Source organism: Bombina bombina, chromosome 1, assembly GCF_027579735.1.
Source record: "Bombina bombina isolate aBomBom1 chromosome 1, aBomBom1.pri, whole genome shotgun sequence".
Lineage (NCBI taxonomy): Eukaryota > Metazoa > Chordata > Amphibia > Anura > Bombinatoridae > Bombina > Bombina bombina.
Window position 1 is genome coordinate 418,703,847 of NC_069499.1, and position 18,642 is coordinate 418,722,488.

General features: G+C 43.6%; 1 protein-coding gene across 2 annotated transcripts in view; it reads right to left on the reverse strand.

Annotated features, from left to right (window-relative positions):
* Positions 1-18,642, reverse strand: part of LY75 (lymphocyte antigen 75) — a 1,208,875-nt gene that overhangs the window by 826,691 nt on the left and 363,542 nt on the right. For both annotated transcript variants that reach the window (XM_053698349.1, XM_053698347.1), the window contains exon 5: positions 2,504-2,614. In XM_053698349.1, coding sequence (XP_053554324.1) covers positions 2,504-2,614 — 111 coding nt within the window. The remainder of the gene's footprint in view (positions 1-2,503; positions 2,615-18,642) is intronic.

The window sequence follows — 18,642 nt, forward strand, 5'->3', positions numbered from 1 at the left end:
CCTCTACGGGGTTTATCTACCTGATCTATAATTTGAAACTTCAACTGACTAATTATGTGGCCTGCTTTTATAAAATGACAGGCCAGAGGGGCTTTAAGGTTACCTGTACGAATATTACTTTTGTGTGCAATAATGCGGTCCTTGACATTTCTTGTGGACTCGCCTATAGAAACCCCACCACACGGACACAATCATATAAATAATAAACGCAGTTAAACAGGTAAAAAAAAAAAAAAACTTTAATATTATACTTTTTACCCTGTGAGGGTGATAAAACATAGACCCTTTAGTCATGTTGCTACAACTTGAACACCCCAGGCAAGGGTAACATCCTAGGTTCTTAGAAGTTATAATTCTAGGGCCAGATTTAGTGCTAGACCCTAAGTCAGCTTTCACCAATTTAGTTTGAATAATAGTACCCCTTTTATATGCTGGCATGGGGCATTTTTGAAATTCCTGTGTCCTGGGATTACAGTAAATCAACACACCCCAATGTTTTCTGATAATACAATGAATTTCTTTGCTCTGAGCATTATATTATGACACAAATATAAGCCTATCATCTTTGTCACATTTGTGATAGGCTTATATTTGTGTCAGAATATAATGCTCAGAGCAAAGAAATTCATCATAAAATTCAGATAAACCCCGTAGAGGTGGAGATAGGGAGTTGCTGCTTAAAGGGACACTAAACCCAAATTTGTTATTTCATGATTCAGATAGAGCATGACATTTTAAGCAACTTTCTAATTTACTCCTATTATCAATTTTTCTTCGTTCCCATGCTATCTTTATTTAAAAAGCAGGAATGTGATGAGAACCTAAAATGGGCTGGCTGCTAAGATTTACATTCCTGCTTTTAAAATAAAGATGGCAAGAGAACGAAGAAATATTGATAATAGGAGTAAATTAGAAAGTTGCTTAAAATGTCATGCTCTATCTGAATCATAAAAGGAAAACATTGGGTTCAGTGTCCCTTTAAGCAAAGGGAATCATTTTGGATATACGAATTAGTAAACTCTTGAACCAAAAGGGTTGAATAAGGACTGTGATTTATCAGTGTTTTTGTGAAATATTTTGGTTTATAAAAAATGTTTTATATCTGAGTCTATGGCTATAGATTTGTTAAATATTTCTGCTGTGTTTTCCTGCTCCAAATTTAGAGATTCATTTTTGTATTATAAATACCACTGATTATTTGCATAGAAGTTAGTTAATACAATGTATTAGTAAGAGATAAGAAAGAGTTAATAACTCCTTAGTACCACCTAGTGGTATGAGGGTATATAAGTCTTCAATGTATGTTTGTTAGGCATGGCATGAGGAAGGGATAGTATCCCGAAACGTCGCCTGTCTGTTTTTGTCTCAATAATTTCTGAATAAAAAGTTATTTGCTGTCACCTTCCTGCTCTTTTTTATACTATTTTTGGGTCGCAGGGCAGGGCAGTGGCCCTTTGGTGACGTGCACTACCTACCTTGAGTTCTGGAACATTGTTTCATTTTTTGATACAGAAGAAAAGCAATCCTGTACTATAACTGACAGCAGAGGACATAGTGACGGAATATTTCTTCATAGCCAGACAGGAGGAGGCAACAGGAATATCCCAGCAACACCCGTGGCAAGCTTGTGACCACAACTCCATAAAAAAGATATACATTGCACAGCTAATACTCTCTATGCCTATGCCCCTCTCTTCCAGAAACTTTTCATTGAGGGAACATTTTTTAGATTAAACTTGCAAACTTGAAGTAGATGCAGAGCATCTCTATCTTTGCCTGCCTTCTAGACTAGGCAAAGAAAATACTGGGAGGGTCAGGAAAGTAGGAGGGGTATTTAAGCTATTGATGTGGGGTGTCTTTGCCTCCTCCTGGTGGCCAGGTGATGTAATTACAACAAGTAAGGAATTTTGTGGACTATCACCACAATAGAAAGAAATTAGGTTAGATATGAATTACATAAATGTCATGTAATTTTGGTATCCTGTACCATCGTTTAATGTGCTCTGCTTTTAGGAAGAGTTTTTGAGATGGGGGAATCAGTTGGGAGATGGTAGAGTTAAATGTGGTGGGGGGCTAAAGTGGTTAATAATTTTAGGGTTAAATGTGGTAAAAATGAGGTAGAGGTTTAGGTGAGGCATAAATTAAGATTGTAGTCTTGGGATTGTGGTTATTTATCTTATAATTTTTATTTTTTAACTTTAGGTGATGCAAAGTGTTAAGGAAAACAGGGTAGTGACATCACAAAGCATAGTAGACAAAGCAATAAGATGCTGATGCTGTCATTACAATGCTGCAATGGATTCTATACAAAATATAGGAGATTCATACTAGTTGCTCCCTCCTACCACTCGGCTTAAGATATCATAAAATGCTATTCATTTTATTTTTCCATTAAAAATTTATTTTACAAGTAACAGAAATGCAGTAGTATTTTGTCAGCATAAGTGGTAAGTGCACTGATGTACAAAAGTAAACATATAAATAAATACATTGAAATGTTTACCTTTATGCCAGTTGATAAAATTCAGTGGTGTATTATCTGACCATTGCCAGCCACTAGAAATATCCAATCGATTGAGTCCAATCCATACAACTTCTGGAAGTTCTTCATTTGCTTTAAAAAAAAAACTGTTTTATCAGTTCTACAGGTAAATAAATTAATATCATAGGCTGAAATGACAAAACTTTTTATAAGAAAACACAAAATGTGAATGGTGGTTTGTGGAAAGAACACTTGAAAACATAAATTATGCTTACCTGACAATTTCATTTCCATCTGTGGGAGGAGAATCAACGGCTTCATTCATTACTTGTGGGAAATAAGAACCTGGCCACCAGGAGGAGGCAAAGACACTCCAGCCAAAGGCTTAAATACCTCCCCCACTCCGCTCATCCCCCAGTCATTCTGCCAAGGGAACAAGGAACAGTAGGAGAAATATCAGGGTATAAATAGTGCCAGAAGAACAAAAATAAATTTAGGTCCGCCCAATGGAGAAACGGGCGGGAGCCGTGGACTCTCCTCCCACAGATGGAAATTAAATTATCAGGTAAGCATAATTTATGTTTTCCATCTTAATGGGAGAAGAGTCCACGGCTTCATTCATTACTTGTGGGAAACAAATACCCAAGCTCTAGAGGACACTGAATTAAAAAAACGGGAGGGCAAAAGGAGGCGGACCCAAATCTGAGGGCATCACAGCCTGCAAAACCTCTTTCACAAAAGCTGCTTCCGCCGAAGACATCAAATTTGTAAAATTAAGCAAAAGTATGTAAGGAGGACCAAGTAGCCGCCTTATAAATCTGCTCCATAGCCCATGAAGAAGCAACAGCCGTAGTTGAGTGAGCCGTAATCCTCTGAGGAGGCTTATGTCCCGCTGTCTCATAGGCCAAGTGAATAATGCTCCTCAACCAAAAAGATAGGGAAATGGAGGAGGCCCTCTGCCCCCTGCGCTTCCCCGAATACACCACTTATAAAGACGAAGTCTGTCTGAATTCTTTTGTTGCCTGAAGATAGAACTTCAAGTCTTGAACCACATCCAAATTATGAAGCAACTTTTCCTTTGAAGAAAAAGGGTTAGGACACAAGGAAGGAACTACCTCCTGATTGATGTTACGATTCGACACAACCTTGGAAAGAAATCCCAACCCAGTGCGAAGAACAGCCTTATCGGTGTGAAAAACCAGGTAAGGAGGCTCACATTGCAAGGCCGCCAACTCAGAGACTTTGCGTGCCACCGCAATAGCCAATAGGAATAGAACCTTTCAGGAAAGAATTTTAATGTCAAGCGAATGCATAGGCTCAAACGGTACCAAGTTTAAGCTCCAAAGGGGAGCAGAATTTCTAAAGACAGGCCTGATCCTAGACAGAGCCTGAACAAAGGACTGAATATCAGGAAGCTCCACAAGCTTCTTGTGTAACAGTACAGATAAAGCCGAAATATGTCCCTTTAAGGAACTGGCGGCCAGTCCCTTCTCCAACCCATTCTGGAGGAAGGACAGAATCCTGGATACCCTAACCTTATCCCAGGGATATTCACGTTCCTCACACCAGGACAAGTAGGTCCTCCACACCTTATGATAGATGCGATGAGTGACCGGTTTCCTGGCTTGAATGAGAGTATCAATCACTCTCTCAGAAAAACCTCTCTTGGCTAAGACTAAGAGTTCAATCTCCACGCAAACAGCCTCAGAGAATCGAGATTTTGATATAGAAAGGGACCCTGAACCAGCAGATCTCTGCAACAAGGTAACCTCCATGGAGGAGACAATGAGATAAACACCAGATCCGCAAACCACGTCCTCTGCAGCCACGACGGAGCAATCAGAATAGCCGAAGCATGTTCCTGCTTTATGCGGGCCACTACTCGAGTTAGAAGTGGAAACGGTGGAAATATGTAGACTAGGTTGATCTCCCAGGGCACCGCTAAGGCATCTATCAGCTCTGCCTGGGGATCCCTGGACCGCAAACGGAATCTAGGTAGCTTGAAGTTGAGTCTGGACGCCAAGAGATCTAACTCCGGCGTCCCCTATCTGATGCAGATCTCCGCAAACACCTCGGGATGGAGAGACCATTCCCCAGAATGAAAAGATTGTCTGCTGAGAAAATCCGCTTCCCAGTTGTCCATTCCAGAATCCAAGATACTTGCCCAATGGCTAGGGAGCTTCTTGTTGCACCCTGATGGTTGATGTAAGCCACCAAGGTAATGTTGTCCGACTGGAATCTGATGCATCGGGACGACTTCAAAATGGGCCAAGCCCTCAGAGCGTTGAAGATCGTTTAAAGTTCCAGAATATTGATCGGGAGAAGCGACTCCTCTCAAGTCCACCTGCCCTGTGCCTTTCTGGCACCCCAAACCGCTCCCCATCCTGACAGACTTGCGTATGTGGTCACAATCACCCAGGATGGTCTCAAGAAGGATTTCCCCTGGGACAGTTGGCCTGGACAGATCCACCAAGAAAGGGATTCCCTAATTTGATTGTCCAGAGAAATCTCAACATGTACAAGTGAAGAGGTCTGAGATGGAACCTGGCGAATGGAATGACATCTATGCTGGATACCATGAGTCCAATCACCTCCATACATCGGTCCATAGATGGCCTTGAGGAGGTCTAAAGGGCAAGACAGCTGGATGCAATCTTACAACTTCTCTGATCTGTCAGGAATATCTTCATAAATATGGAATCTATTATAGTGCCCAGAAATTCCACTCTGTTGCTGGGAACCAGGGAGCTCTGTCCTACATTTATCTTCCATCCATGGGTTTGAGGGAGAAGAAGAAGAGCCCTTGAATGGTCCTCTGTGAGACTGTAGGACAGGGCCTGGACCAGGATGTCGTCCAGATAAGGTGCCACTGCAATACCTCTGGCTCTCGCCACCGCTCCCAGCGCTCCCAGAACCTTCGCAAAGACTCTTGGGGCAGTCGCCAGGTCGAACGGTAGGGCCACAAACTGGAAGTGTTGGTCCAGAAAAGCGAATCTTAGGAACCAGAAGTGATCCTTGTGGTTTGGCACGTGAAGGTAAGCATCCTTCAAATCTATTGTAGTCATGAACTGTCCCTCTTGAACTAGGGGTAGAATAGACCTGATTGTCTCTATCTTGAACGATGGGACCGATAGAAACTTGTTTAGGCACTTTTGGTCTAGAATCGGGCCAGAGGTACTGGTACGATTAAACAGAGAGAGGAGAGATCCCTCACACACTCTAGAAAGGCGTCTCGCTTCTCTGGTCTTGATGATAGGTTTGACAGGAGGAATCTGCCCTTGGCTTTGTTCCAAGATTGAGCTGGTTTCCAAGATCCCTTGGACTGCTCGGATTTCGCGGCAGGTTGCTGGCATTAGGACTTGTCCAAACGAAATGGACGAAAAGTAGACCCATTAGGCTTATTCTTCTTATCCTGTGATAAGAAAGCACCCTTGCCATGATCATGGATATAACAGAGTCTAGGCCTGGATCAAAAAGAACTTTCCCTTGAAACGGGAGGGATATCAATCTAGATTTTGAAGTCATGTCAGCAGACCACAACTTTAACCACAGAGCCCTATGGGCTAGAACAGAAAAACCTGATGTCTTGGCATTCAGGCGAATAATCTGCATATTTGCATAACAGATGAATGAATTAGCTACCCTTAAGGCCTTAATTCGTTCCTGTATCTCCTCGAGGGGAGTCTCCACCTCGACCATAGCTGACAGAGCATCACACCAGTAGGTAGCAGCTCCAGCAACCGCAGCGACCGCCACTACTAGTTGAAAAATGAACCCCGTGAGCTGAAACATCTTTCTCAACATGGATTCCAATTGTTTATCCATGAGCTCCTTGAACGAAAAGCTATCTTTGAGCTGGATAGCTGTGCACTTAGCGAGCGTGGAGATAGTATCATCCATCTTAGGGATGGCCCCCCACAGCTCAAGCTGAGAGTCCAGGAACGGGGAACAGTCTTTTAAAAGAAGTAGAGGGAGAAAAAGACGAGCCAAGATCTCCCATTCATTCTTAATAATAATAGCCATCTTAACGGGGACCGGGAATGTCTGAGGCACCAACCTGTCCTCGTAAACCCTATCTAACTTAGGGATTGAAGGTTCCTCCGGTAGTTTCGGTTCCAGAACCTCTAACGTAGCAAGCACCTCTTTCAATAGAAAGCGCAAATGCTCCATCTTAAACTCAAAATCTGGCTCCTCCGCAGCCGGAGGTCTAGATGTCGCAAATTCCGGTCCAGAAAGAGCGTCCTCCAAAGAGTTGTCGTCTTCATCAGCGGATAACCTATAAGAGACATCCAATGGAGTAGATGACCCCTGGGACGGATAGCTATGTTTCACCTTTCGCTTGCACATAGCAGGGCGTGGTAAGGCATTAAAGGCCGCAAAGACTGCCGTTTGTAACTGCTCAGCGTACTAAATATCTTATTCTTTTTAGATATTGCAATTTTATCAAAATATGTGGAACATAGTTGAGCAAGCAGATCAACCGGAAATTCCTCAAAATAAACACAGGTATTAGATTTGGTTAAAGAGGGAGTACCCTCTAACACAGTGGTCGCCAACCAGTGATCTGTGGACCACTGGTGGTTCACAAGTAGATGTTGGTGGTCCTTGACACCATTAAGCAGGAATTAATCTCCTCTAAAAGTGTCACCCCGATCGCACCGCAACTCCCTACATTGCATGGCTGGATATCAGTGCAAACCGACTGAGGAGTTAAATTACAATCTCCCTACGCACGTTGCGTAGTACAACTTACGTAGCTAGATTGTATTTTTAACCCCATTCTAAAGCCAGCAGAGGTTGGTATAGTCTTAGCTTGAAATAGTTGAATTAAAATATATAAAAAAAGATCTTAAAAAAAAAATTCTCTTATATTTCATTTATTTTCTTCCCTTTACCTGTCTCTTTGTAGTGGTTTTCCTAATTGCTTCAGATGGACTTACATCATTGTTTGGCTTCCTTCCCTCCATCTTCTTTTTTTTTATTTTTTATTAAATATTAATTATTTTTCATTATAATAATTTTCCCACGCACAAAGCCATTCCACCTGAAGTCCAGTAATTGACATCCAGCAGATCAGCCATATCCCATCAGTATTATAGTAATTGCCAGTAACATCAGTCGTGGTTAGCTCACATTCATATTGAGAGCTTTCTGATATAAACTTAATTTATGACTCCAATATCTGTCCATGATCATAAGTAGTTTTGAATAATTCCTAACTGGGGAGGTAACTTGGAAGTCTTGTGGTCCTTTTCAACATAATTCTTTTTTCCCACTTTCTGCCAATCTGTTTCCAGCTCAAAAGTTGGCACTCACACTTCATGTCATGTGAAAGTATTCTCTCAGTTCTGTCATTCAGTTAGTAAATTCCAAAAAAATATTCTTAAAAATGTGTAAATGTATACATAATGTAAACTTAGCTATCGTTATACTAGTTATGTACAGTATGTGTGTGTGTGTATATATATATATATATATATATATACACATACACACACACACACACATATATATATACACACACATACACACGCGCATTATAGAGGTTTGTACCTTTTTTTAAAAAACATAATGTTAGTGGTCCACCGGATTCAAAATTGTGAGTTTAGTGGTCCCTGAGGTCCGAAAGGTTGGCGACCGCTGCTTTAACATATCAGAGTCCTCCATAGCTTGCGCTTTTATTACGGACTATGGAGAAATTAAATGGCACCTTTATACCTCAATGGCCGGGGCACTCACCACCTCCTATGACCCGGACCACAGAGAAAACACTTAGTCTCCTGCAACCGCCGGTCAAAAAAGAGGAAGTTAAAGAGGCCACACCCGGTCACATGGAGTGCCATGCAGGACCGCCCCTGCACTTGAGAGAAAATGCGCCATAAAAGGCAGTGTCAATATCACACATGTCATTACACATTAAACAAAAACATAATTTATGCTTACCTGATAAATTTATTTCTCTTGTAGTGTGTTCAGTCCACGGGTCATCCATTACTTATGGGATATATTCTCCTTCCCAACAGGAAGTTGCAAGAGGATCACCCAAGCAGAGCTGCTATATAGCTCCTCCCCTCACATGTCATATCCAGTCATTCGACCGAAACAAGACGAGAAAGGAGAAACTATAGGGTGCAGTGGTGACTGGAGTTATAATTTAAAATTTAGAACCTGCCTCAAAAAGACAGGGCGGGGCGTGGACTGAACACACTACAAGAGAAATAAATTTATCAGGTAAGCATAAATTATGTTTTCTCTTGTTAAGTGTGTTCAGTCCACGGGTCATCCATTACTTATAGGATACCAATACCAAAGCTAAAGTACACGGATGATGGGAGGGACAAGGCAGGAACATTAAACAGAAGGAACCACTGCCTGTAGAACCTTTCTCCCAAAAACAGCCTCCGAAGAGGCCTCATTCTTAAAGGCCCAGGTGGAAGCCACAGCTCTAGTGGAATGAGCTGTAATTCTTTCAGGAGGCTGCTGTCCAGCAGTCTCATAGGCTAAGCGTATTATGCTACGAAGCCAAAAAGAGAGAGAGGTAGCCGAAGCCTTTTGACCTCTCCTCTGTCCAGAGTAAACGACAAACAGAGAAGAAGTTTGTCGAAAATCTTTAGTTGCCTGTAAGTAGAACTTCAGGGCACAGACCAAGTCTAGATTATGCAAAAGACGTTCCTTCTTTGAAGAAGGATTAGGACATAACGATGGAACAACAATCTCTTGATTGATATTCCTGTTAGAAACAACCTTAGGTAAAAACCCAGGTTTAGTACGCAGGACTACCTTGTCTGAATGAAAGATCAGATAAGGAGAATCACAATGTAAGGCAGATAACTCAGAGACTCTTCGAGCCGAGGAAATAGCCATCAAAAACAGAACTTTCCAAGATAAAAGCTTAATATCAATGGAATGAAGGGGTTCAAACTGAACACCCTGAAGAACTTTAAGAACCAAGTTTAAGCTCCACGGAGGAGCAACAGTTTTAAACACAGGCTTAATCCTAGCCAAAGCCTGACAAAAAGCCTGGACGTCTGGATTATCTGCCAGACGCTTGTGTAAAAGAATAGACAGAGCAGAAATCTGTCCCTTTAGCGAACTAGCGGATAAGCCCTTTTCTAAACCCTCTTGTAGAAAAGACAATATCCTAGGAATCCTAACCTTACTCCATGAGTAACTCTTGGATTCACACCAATATAAATATTTACGCCATATCTTGTGGTAAATTTTTCTGGTAACAGGTTTCCGAGCCTGTATTAATGTATCAATAACCGAATCCGAAAACCCACGCTTTGATAGAATCAAGCGTTCAATTTCCAAGCAGTCAGCCTCAGAGAAATTAGGTTTGGATGGTTGAAAGGACCCTGGATTAGAAGGTCCTGCCTCAGGGGTAGAGACCATGGTGGACAGGACGACATGTCCACTAGGTCTGCATACCAGGTCCTGTGTGGCCACGCAGGCGCTATCAGAATCACCGATGCTCTCTCCTGTTTGATCCTGGCAATCAGTCGAGGTAGCAACGGAAAAGGTGGAAACACATAAGCTATGTTGAAAACCCAAGGGGCTGCTAGTGCATCTACCAGCACCGCACCCGGGTCCCTGGACCTGGATCCGTAACAAGGAAGCTTGGCGTTCTGGCGAGATGCCATGAGATCCAGATCCGGATTGCCACAACGACAAATCAGTTGAGCAAATACCTCTGGGTGAAGTTCCCACTCCCCCGGATGAAAGGTCTGTCGACTTAGAAAATCCGCCTCCCAGTTCTCCATGCCTGGGATGTAGATCGCTGACAGGTGGCAAGAGTGAGACTCTGCCCAGCGAATTAACTTCGAGACTTCCAACATCGCTAGGGAACTCCTGGTTCCCCCTTGATGATTGATGTAAGCCACAGTCGTGATGTTGTCCGACTGAAATCTGATGAACCTCAGTGTTGCTAACTGAGGCCAAGTTAGAAGAGCATTGAATATTGCTCTTAATTCTAGAATGTTTATCGGGAGGAGTCTCTCCTCCTGAGTCCACGATCCCTGAGCCTTCAGGGAGTTCCAGACTGCTCCCCAGCCTAGTAGGCTGGCATCTGTTGTTACAATCGTCCAATCTGGTCTGCGAAAAGTCATTCCTTTGGACAGATGAACCCGTGACAACCACCAGAGAAGAGAATCTCTGGTCTCCTGGTCCAGATTTAGCAAAGGGGACAGATCTGAGTAATCCCCGTTCCATTGACTTAGCATGCATAGTTGCAGCGGTCTGAGATGTAGGCGCGCAAATGGCACTATGTCCATTGCCGCGACCATTAAGCCGATTACTTCCATGCACTGAGCTACTGATGGGCTTGGAATGGAGTGAAGGACACGGCAAGCATTGAGAATCTTTGATAACCTGGACTCCGTCAGGTAAATCTTCATCTCTACAGAATCTATAAGAGTCCCTAGAAAAGGGACCCTTGTGAGTGGTAACAGAGAACTCTTCTCCACGTTCACTTTCCACCCATGCGACCTCAGAAATGCTAGAACTATCTCTGTATGAGACTTTGCATTTTGAAAACTTGACGCTTGTATCAGAATGTCGTCTAGGTACGGAGCCACCGCTATGCCTCGTGGTCTTAGTACCGCCAGAAGTGAGCCCAGAACCTTTGTAAAAATTCTCGGGCCGTAGCTAACCCGAAGGGAAGAGCTACAAACTGGTAATGCCTGTCTAGAAAGGCAAACCTTAGGTACCGATAATGATCTTTGTGAATCGGTATGTGAAGGTAGGCATCCTTTAAGTCCACTGTGGTCATATATTGACCCTCTTGGATCATGGGTAGGATGGTCCGAATGGTTTCCATCTTGAACGACGGAACCCTTAGGAATTTGTTTAAGATCTTTAAGTCTAAGATTGGTCTGAAAGTTCCCTCTTTCTTGGGAACCACAAACAGATTTGAATAAAACCCTTGCCCCTGTTCCGTTCGCGGAACTGGGTGGATCACTCCCATCACTAAGAGGTCTTGTACACATTGTAGAAATGCCTCTTTCTTTACTAGGTTTGTTGATAACCTTGACAGATGAAACCTCCCTTGTGGAGGAGAAGTTTTGAAATCCAGAAGGTATCCCTGAGATATAATCTCCAACGTCCAGGGATCCTGTACATCTCTTGCCCAAGCCTGGGCGAAGAGAGAAAGTCTGCCCTCCACTAGATCCGTCTCCGGAAAGGGGGCCCTGTCTTCATGCTGTCTTAGGGGCGGAAGTAGGCTTTCTGGCCTGCTTGCCCTTGTTCCATGACAGGTTGCCTTTCCAACCCTGTCTGTAATGAGCAGTAGTTCCTTCCTGTTTTGGAGCGGAGGAAGTTGATGCTGCTCCTGCCTTGAAATTACGAAAGGCACGAAAATTAGACTGTTTGGCCATTGATTTGGCCCTGTCCTGAGGAAGGGTGTGGCCCTTACCTCCAGTAATGTCAGCAATAATTTCCTTCAAGCCGGGCCCGAATAAGGTCTGCCCTTTGAAAGGAATGTTTAGTAGTTTAGACTTAGAAGTTACATCTGCTGACCAGGATTTAAGCCATAGCGCTCTGCGCGCCTGTATGGCGAATCCGGAATTCTTAGCCGTAAGTTTGGTTAAATGCACTACGGCATCCGAAACAAACGCATTAGCCAGCTTAAGGGTTCTAATCTTGCTCAAAGATTCATCCAATGGTGCTGTGCGAATCGCCTCTTCCAGAGACTCAAACCAGAATGCCGCTGCAGCAGTGACAGGCGCAATGCATGCAAGAGGCTGTAATATAAAACCTTGTTGAACAAACATTTTCTTAAGGTAACCCTCTAATTTTTTATCCATTGGATCTGAGAAAGCACAGCTATCCTCCACCGGGATAGTGGTACGCTTGGCTAAAGTAGAAACTGCTCCCTCCACCTTAGGGACCGTCTGCCATAAGTCTCGTGTGGTGGCGTCTATAGGGAACATTTTTCTAAATATCGGAGGGGAAAAAGGCACACCGGGTCTATCCCACTCCTTGCTAATAATCTCTGTACGCCTCTTTGGTATAGGAAAAACGTCAGTACACACCGGTACCGCATAGTATTTATCCAGCCTACATAATTTCTCTGGGATTGCCACCGTGTCACAATCATTCAGAGCCGCTAACACCTCCCCTAGCAACACGAGGAGGTTCTCAAGCTTAAATTTAAAATTTTACATTTCTGAATCCGGTCTCCCCAATTCAGAACCGTCACCCACAAAATGAAGCTCTCCATCCTCATGTTCTGCAAATTGTGACGCAGTATCAGACATGGCTCTCGTGTCATCGGCGCGCTCTGTCCTTAACCCAGAGCTGTCGCGCTTGCCTCTTAACTCGGGCATATTGTATAATACTTCTTTCATAACATTAGCCATATCATGTAAAGTGATTTGTAAAGGCCTTGATGTACTTGGCGCCTCAATCTTACGCACCTCCCGAGCGGGAGACGAAGGTACTGACACGTGAGGAGAGTTAGACGGCATAACTTCCCCCTCGTTGTCTGGTGATAATTTCTTTATCGGTACAGATTGACTTTTATTCAAAGTAATATCAATACAATTGGTACACATATTTCTATTGGGCTCCACATCGGCTTTTAAACATAATGAACAAGCAGATTCCTCTGTATCAGACATGTTCAAACAGACTAGCAATGAAGCTAGCAAGCTTGGAAATTACTTCAATAAGTTTACAAGCAATATAAAAAACGCTGCAGCGCTTTTTTAAAAAACACAATTGAATAACAAAGAACTAGTTCAGTTATAGTCAACAATTCTTTAAATGTATTAATTAGCAGAGGATTGCACCCATTAGCAAAAGGATGATTAACCCCTCAGTACCCAAAACGGATATCAAATTAAGATTTAACGCTTTTATCACAGTCAAACACACTGTCACAGGTCTGCTGTGACTGATTACCTCCCTCAAAAACGAATTTTGAAGATCCCTGAGCTCTCTGCAGACGTCCTGGATCAAAAAGGAAGAAGCAGGAAGACTGTGCTAGAATTTTAACTGCGCAACAAGGCGCTAAAAAAGGTCCCTCCCACTCCTATTACAACAGTGGGAGACCTGATATAATGGTTTCTATGCAGAAATATACGTTAGCCGTGTGGAAAAAAATCATGCCCAAAAAGATTTATCACCAAAGTACCTCACAAAACGATTAACATGCCAGTAAACGTTTTAAAAAACAACATTTCAGATGCTGTGTAAAGTTATTACTAAGCCTGCTACCAGTCGCTTCTACTGCAGTTAAGGCTCACACATTATATCAGTATTAACAGTATTTTTTCAGTCAAATTCTAGTCCCTAGAAAATAACTCTACTGTGCATACATTTATCAGCCTGATACCAGTCACTACTACTGCATTTAAGGCTGTACTTACATCATACGGCTAACAGCAGTGTTTTCTTAGTCAATTCCAATCCCAGAAAATATTGTACTGCACATACCTCATTTGCGGGAGACCCCGCATGCTATTCCCATTTTCTGAAGTTACCCCACTCCTCAGAATGTCGAGAACAGCCAGTGGATCTTAGTTACGCCTGCTAAGATCATAGAAAACGCAGGCAGTTTCTTCTTCCATATACTGCCTGAGATAGAAAAACAGCACACTCCGGTGCCATTTAAAATAACAAACTTTTGATTGAAGAATAATTAAGTAAAAACTCCAGCTCCTCTCGCGACCTCCTTCTTTGTTGAGGGTTGCAAGAGAATGACTGGATATGACATGTGAGGGGAGGAGCTATATAGCAGCTCTGCTTGGGTGATCCTCTTGCAACTTCCTGTTGGGAAGGAGAATATATCCCATAAGTAATGGATGACCAGTGGACTGAACACACTTAACAAGAGAAATAAATAATATTATGCATAATTCCCCCCTGTACAATAACCCCCTGAGGATATTAACCCTTGATTCTATACAGATAAAAGGAGACACACTGTGACCCTGCCTTCTTGCGTTATCAAATGTGTAAAAATGAAACAATCTTACCAGAATCTATGCTGTGGAACAGGAACATGGCCTTTCAAGTGTGACAGGGTAGTAGCATTGCTTCTGACATGGACTTGAGAGCAGAAAGCAGGCAGTGAAACTCGTCAACGCTGATTGCTTATGGAGCTGTTAATCTGAGTCGGGATGGTTTCACAGAAAGACTCTCCCTGCAGCTCCGGACTCTAACATTCATCCATGCTCTCACTGAGAGGCTGACAGGACTACTTAAAACTCCAGTCCCATTCCGAAGAGTACTACCCTCCATAAGAGACTACTCTGAAATCTTCTGACACTTCTCTGCCAACCTCCTGTGACGAAAGGCAAAGAATGACTGGGGGATGAGGGGAGTGGGGGAGGTATTTAAGCCTTTGGCTGGGGTGTCTTTGCCTCCTCCTGGTGGCCAGGTTCTTATTTCCCACAAGTAATGAATGAATGAAGCCATGGACTATTCTCCCATTAAGATGGAAATTTTTATTATTTTGTATAATAGAATGCAGAAAACTAAAAACCAAGCACAAAAACAGAATTTATGTTTACCTGATAAATTTCTTTCTCCAACGGTGTGTCCGGTCCACGGCGTCATCCTTACTTGTGGGATATTCTCCTCCCCAACAGGAAATGGCAAAGAGCCCAGCAAAGCTGGTCACATGATCCCTCCTAGGCTCCGCCTACCCCAGTCATTCGACCGACGTTAAGGAGGAATAATAGCATAGGAGAAACCATATGGTACCGTGGTGACTGTAGTTAAAGAAAATAAATTATCAGACCTGATTAAAAAACCAGGGCGGGCCGTGGACCGGACACACCGTTGGAGAAAGAAATTTATCAGGTAAACATAAATTCTGTTTTCTCCAACATAGGTGTGTCCGGTCCACGGCGTCATCCTTACTTGTGGGAACCAATACCAAAGCTTTAGGACACGGATGAAGGGAGGGAGCAAATCAGGTCACCTAAATGGAAGGCACCACGGCTTGCAAAACCTTTCTCCCAAAAATAGCCTCAGAAGAAGCAAAAGTATCAAACTTGTAAAATTTGGTAAAAGTGTGCAGTGAAGACCAAGTCGCTGCCCTACATATCTGATCAACAGAAGCCTCGTTCTTGAAGGCCCATGTGGAAGCCACAGCCCTAGTGGAATGAGCCGTGATTCTTTCGGGAGGCTGCCGTCCGGCAGTCTCGTAAGCCAATCTGATGATGCTTTTAATCCAAAAAGAGAGAGAGGTAGAAGTTGCTTTTTGACCTCTCCTTTTACCTGAATAAACAACAAACAGGGAAGATGTTTGTCTAAAATCCTTTGTAGCATCTAAATAGAATTTTAGAGCGCGAACAACATCCAAATTGTGCAACAAGCGTTCCTTCTTTGAAACTGGTTTCGGACACAGAGAAGGTACGATAATCTCCTGGTTAATGTTTTTGTTAGAAACAACTTTTGGAAGAAAACCAGGTTTAGTACGTAAAACCACCTTATCTGCATGGAACACCAGATAAGGAGGAGAACACTGCAGAGCAGATAATTCTGAAACTCTTCTAGCAGAAGAAATTGCAACTAAAAACAAAACTTTCCAAGATAATAACTTAATATCAACGGAATGTAAGGGTTCAAACGGAACCCCCTGAAGAACTGAAAGAACTAAATTGAGACTCCAAGGAGGAGTCAAAGGTTTGTAAACAGGCTTGATTCTAACCAGAGCCTGAACAAAGGCTTGAACATCTGGCACAGCTGCCAGTTTTTTGTGAAGTAACACCGACAAGGCAGAAATCTGTCCCTTCAGGGAACTTGCCGATAATCCTTTTTCCAATCCTTCTTGAAGGAAGGATAGAATCCTAGGAATCTTAACCTTGTCCCAAGGGAATCCTTAGATTCACACCAACAGATATATTTTTTCCAAATTTTATGGTAAATCTTTCTAGTTACAGGCTTTCTGGCCTGAACAAGAGTATCGATAACAGAATCTGAGAAACCTCGCTTTGATAAAATCAAGCGTTCAATCTCCAAGCAGTCAGCTGGAGTGAAACCAGATTCGGATGTTCGAACGGACCCTGAACAAGAAGGTCTCGTCTCAAGGGTAGCTTCCAAGGTGGAGCCGATGACATATTCACCAGATCTGCATACCAAGTCCTGCGTGGCCACGCAGGAGCTATCAAGATCACCGACGCCCTCTCCTGATTGATCCTGGCTACCAGCCTGGGGATGAGAGGAAACGGCGGGAACACATAAGCTAGTTTGAAGGTCCAAGGTGCTACTAGTGCATCCACTAGAGCCGCCTTGGGATCCCTGGATCTGGACCCGTAGCAAGGAACTTTGAAGTTCTGACGAGAGGCCATCAGATCCATGTCTGGAATGCCCCAAAGTTGAGTGACTTGGGCAAAGATTTCCGGATGGAGTTCCCACTCCCCCGGATGCAATGTCTGACGACTCAGAAAATCCGCTTCCCAATTTTCCACTCCCGGGATGTGGATAGCAGACAGGTGGCAGGAGTGAGACTCCGCCCATAGAATGATCTTGGTCACTTCTTCCATCGCTAGGGAACTCCTTGTTCCCCCCTGATGGTTGATATACGCAACAGTCGTCATGTTGTCTGATTGAAAACGTATGAACTTGGTCCTCGCTAGCTGAGGCCAAGCCTTGAGAGCATTGAATATCGCTCTCAGTTCCAGAATATTTATCGGTAGAAGAGATTCTTCCCGAGACCAAAGACCCTGAGCTTTCAGGGATCCCCAGACCGCGCCCCAGCCCATCAGACTGGCGTCGGTCGTGACAATGACCCACTCTGGTCTGTGGAATGTCATCCCTCGTGACAGGTTGTCCAGGGACAGCCACCAACGGAGTGAGTCTCTGGTCCTCTGATTTACTTGTATCTTTGGAGACAAGTCTGTATAGTCCCCATTCCACTGACTGAGCATGCACAGTTGTAACGGTCTTAGATGAATGCGCGCAAAAGGAACTATGTCCATTGCCGCTACCATCAACCCGATCACTTCCATGCACTGAGCTACGGAAGGAAGAGGAACGGAATGAAGTATTCGACAAGAGTCCAGGAGCTTTGTCTTTCTGGCCTCTGTTAGAAAAATCCTCATTTCTGAGGAGTCTATAATTGTTCCCAAGAAGGGAACCCTTGTTGACGGGGATAGAGAACTCTTTTCCACGTTCACTTTCCAGCCGTGCGATCTGAGAAAGGCCAGGACGATGTCCGTGTGAGCCTTTGCTCGAGGGAGGGACGACGCTTGAATTAGAATGTCGTCCAGGTAAGGTACTACTGCAATGCCCCTTGGTCTTAGCACAGCTAGAAGGGACCCTAGTACCTTTGTGAAAATCCTTGGAGCAGTGGCTAATCCGAAAGGAAGCGCCACGAACTGGTAATGTTTGTCCAGGAATGCAAACCTTAGGAACCGATGATGTTCCTTGTGGATAGGAATATGTAGATACGCATCCTTTAAATCCACCGTGGTCATGAATTGACCTTCCTGGATGGAAGGAAGGATAGTACGAATGGTTTCCATCTTGAAAGATGGGACCTTGAGAAATTTGTTTAAGATCTTGAGATCTAGGATTGGTCTGAATGTTCCCTCTTTTTTGGGAACTATGAACAGATTGGAGTAGAACCCCATCCCTTGTTCTCTCAATGGAACAGGATGAATCACTCCCATTTTTAACAGGTCTTCTACGCAAAGTAAGAACACCTGTCTTTTTATGTGGTCTGAAGACAACTGAGACCTGTGGAACCTTCCCCTTGGGGGAAGTCCCTTGAATTCCAGAAGATAACCCTGGGAGACTATTTCTAGCGCCCAAGGATCCAGAACATCTCTTGCCCAAGCCTGAGCGAAGAGAGAGAGTCTGCCCCCCACCAGATCCGGTCCCGGATCGGGGGCCGATATTTCATGCTGTCTTGGTAGCAGTGGCAGGTTTCTTTGCCTGCTTTCCCTTGTTCCAGCCTTGCATTGGTCTCCAAGCTGGCTTGGCCTGAGAAGTATTACCTTCTTGCTTAGAGGACGTAGCACCTTGGGCTGGTCCGTTTTTACGAAAGGGACGAAAATTAGGTCTATTTTTTGCCTTGAAAGGCCGATCCTGAGGAAGGGCATGGCCCTTACCCCCAGTGATATCAGAGATAATCTCTTTCAAGTCAGGACCAAACAGCGTTTTCCCCTTGAAAGGAATGTTTAGTAGCTTGTTCTTGGAAGACGCAT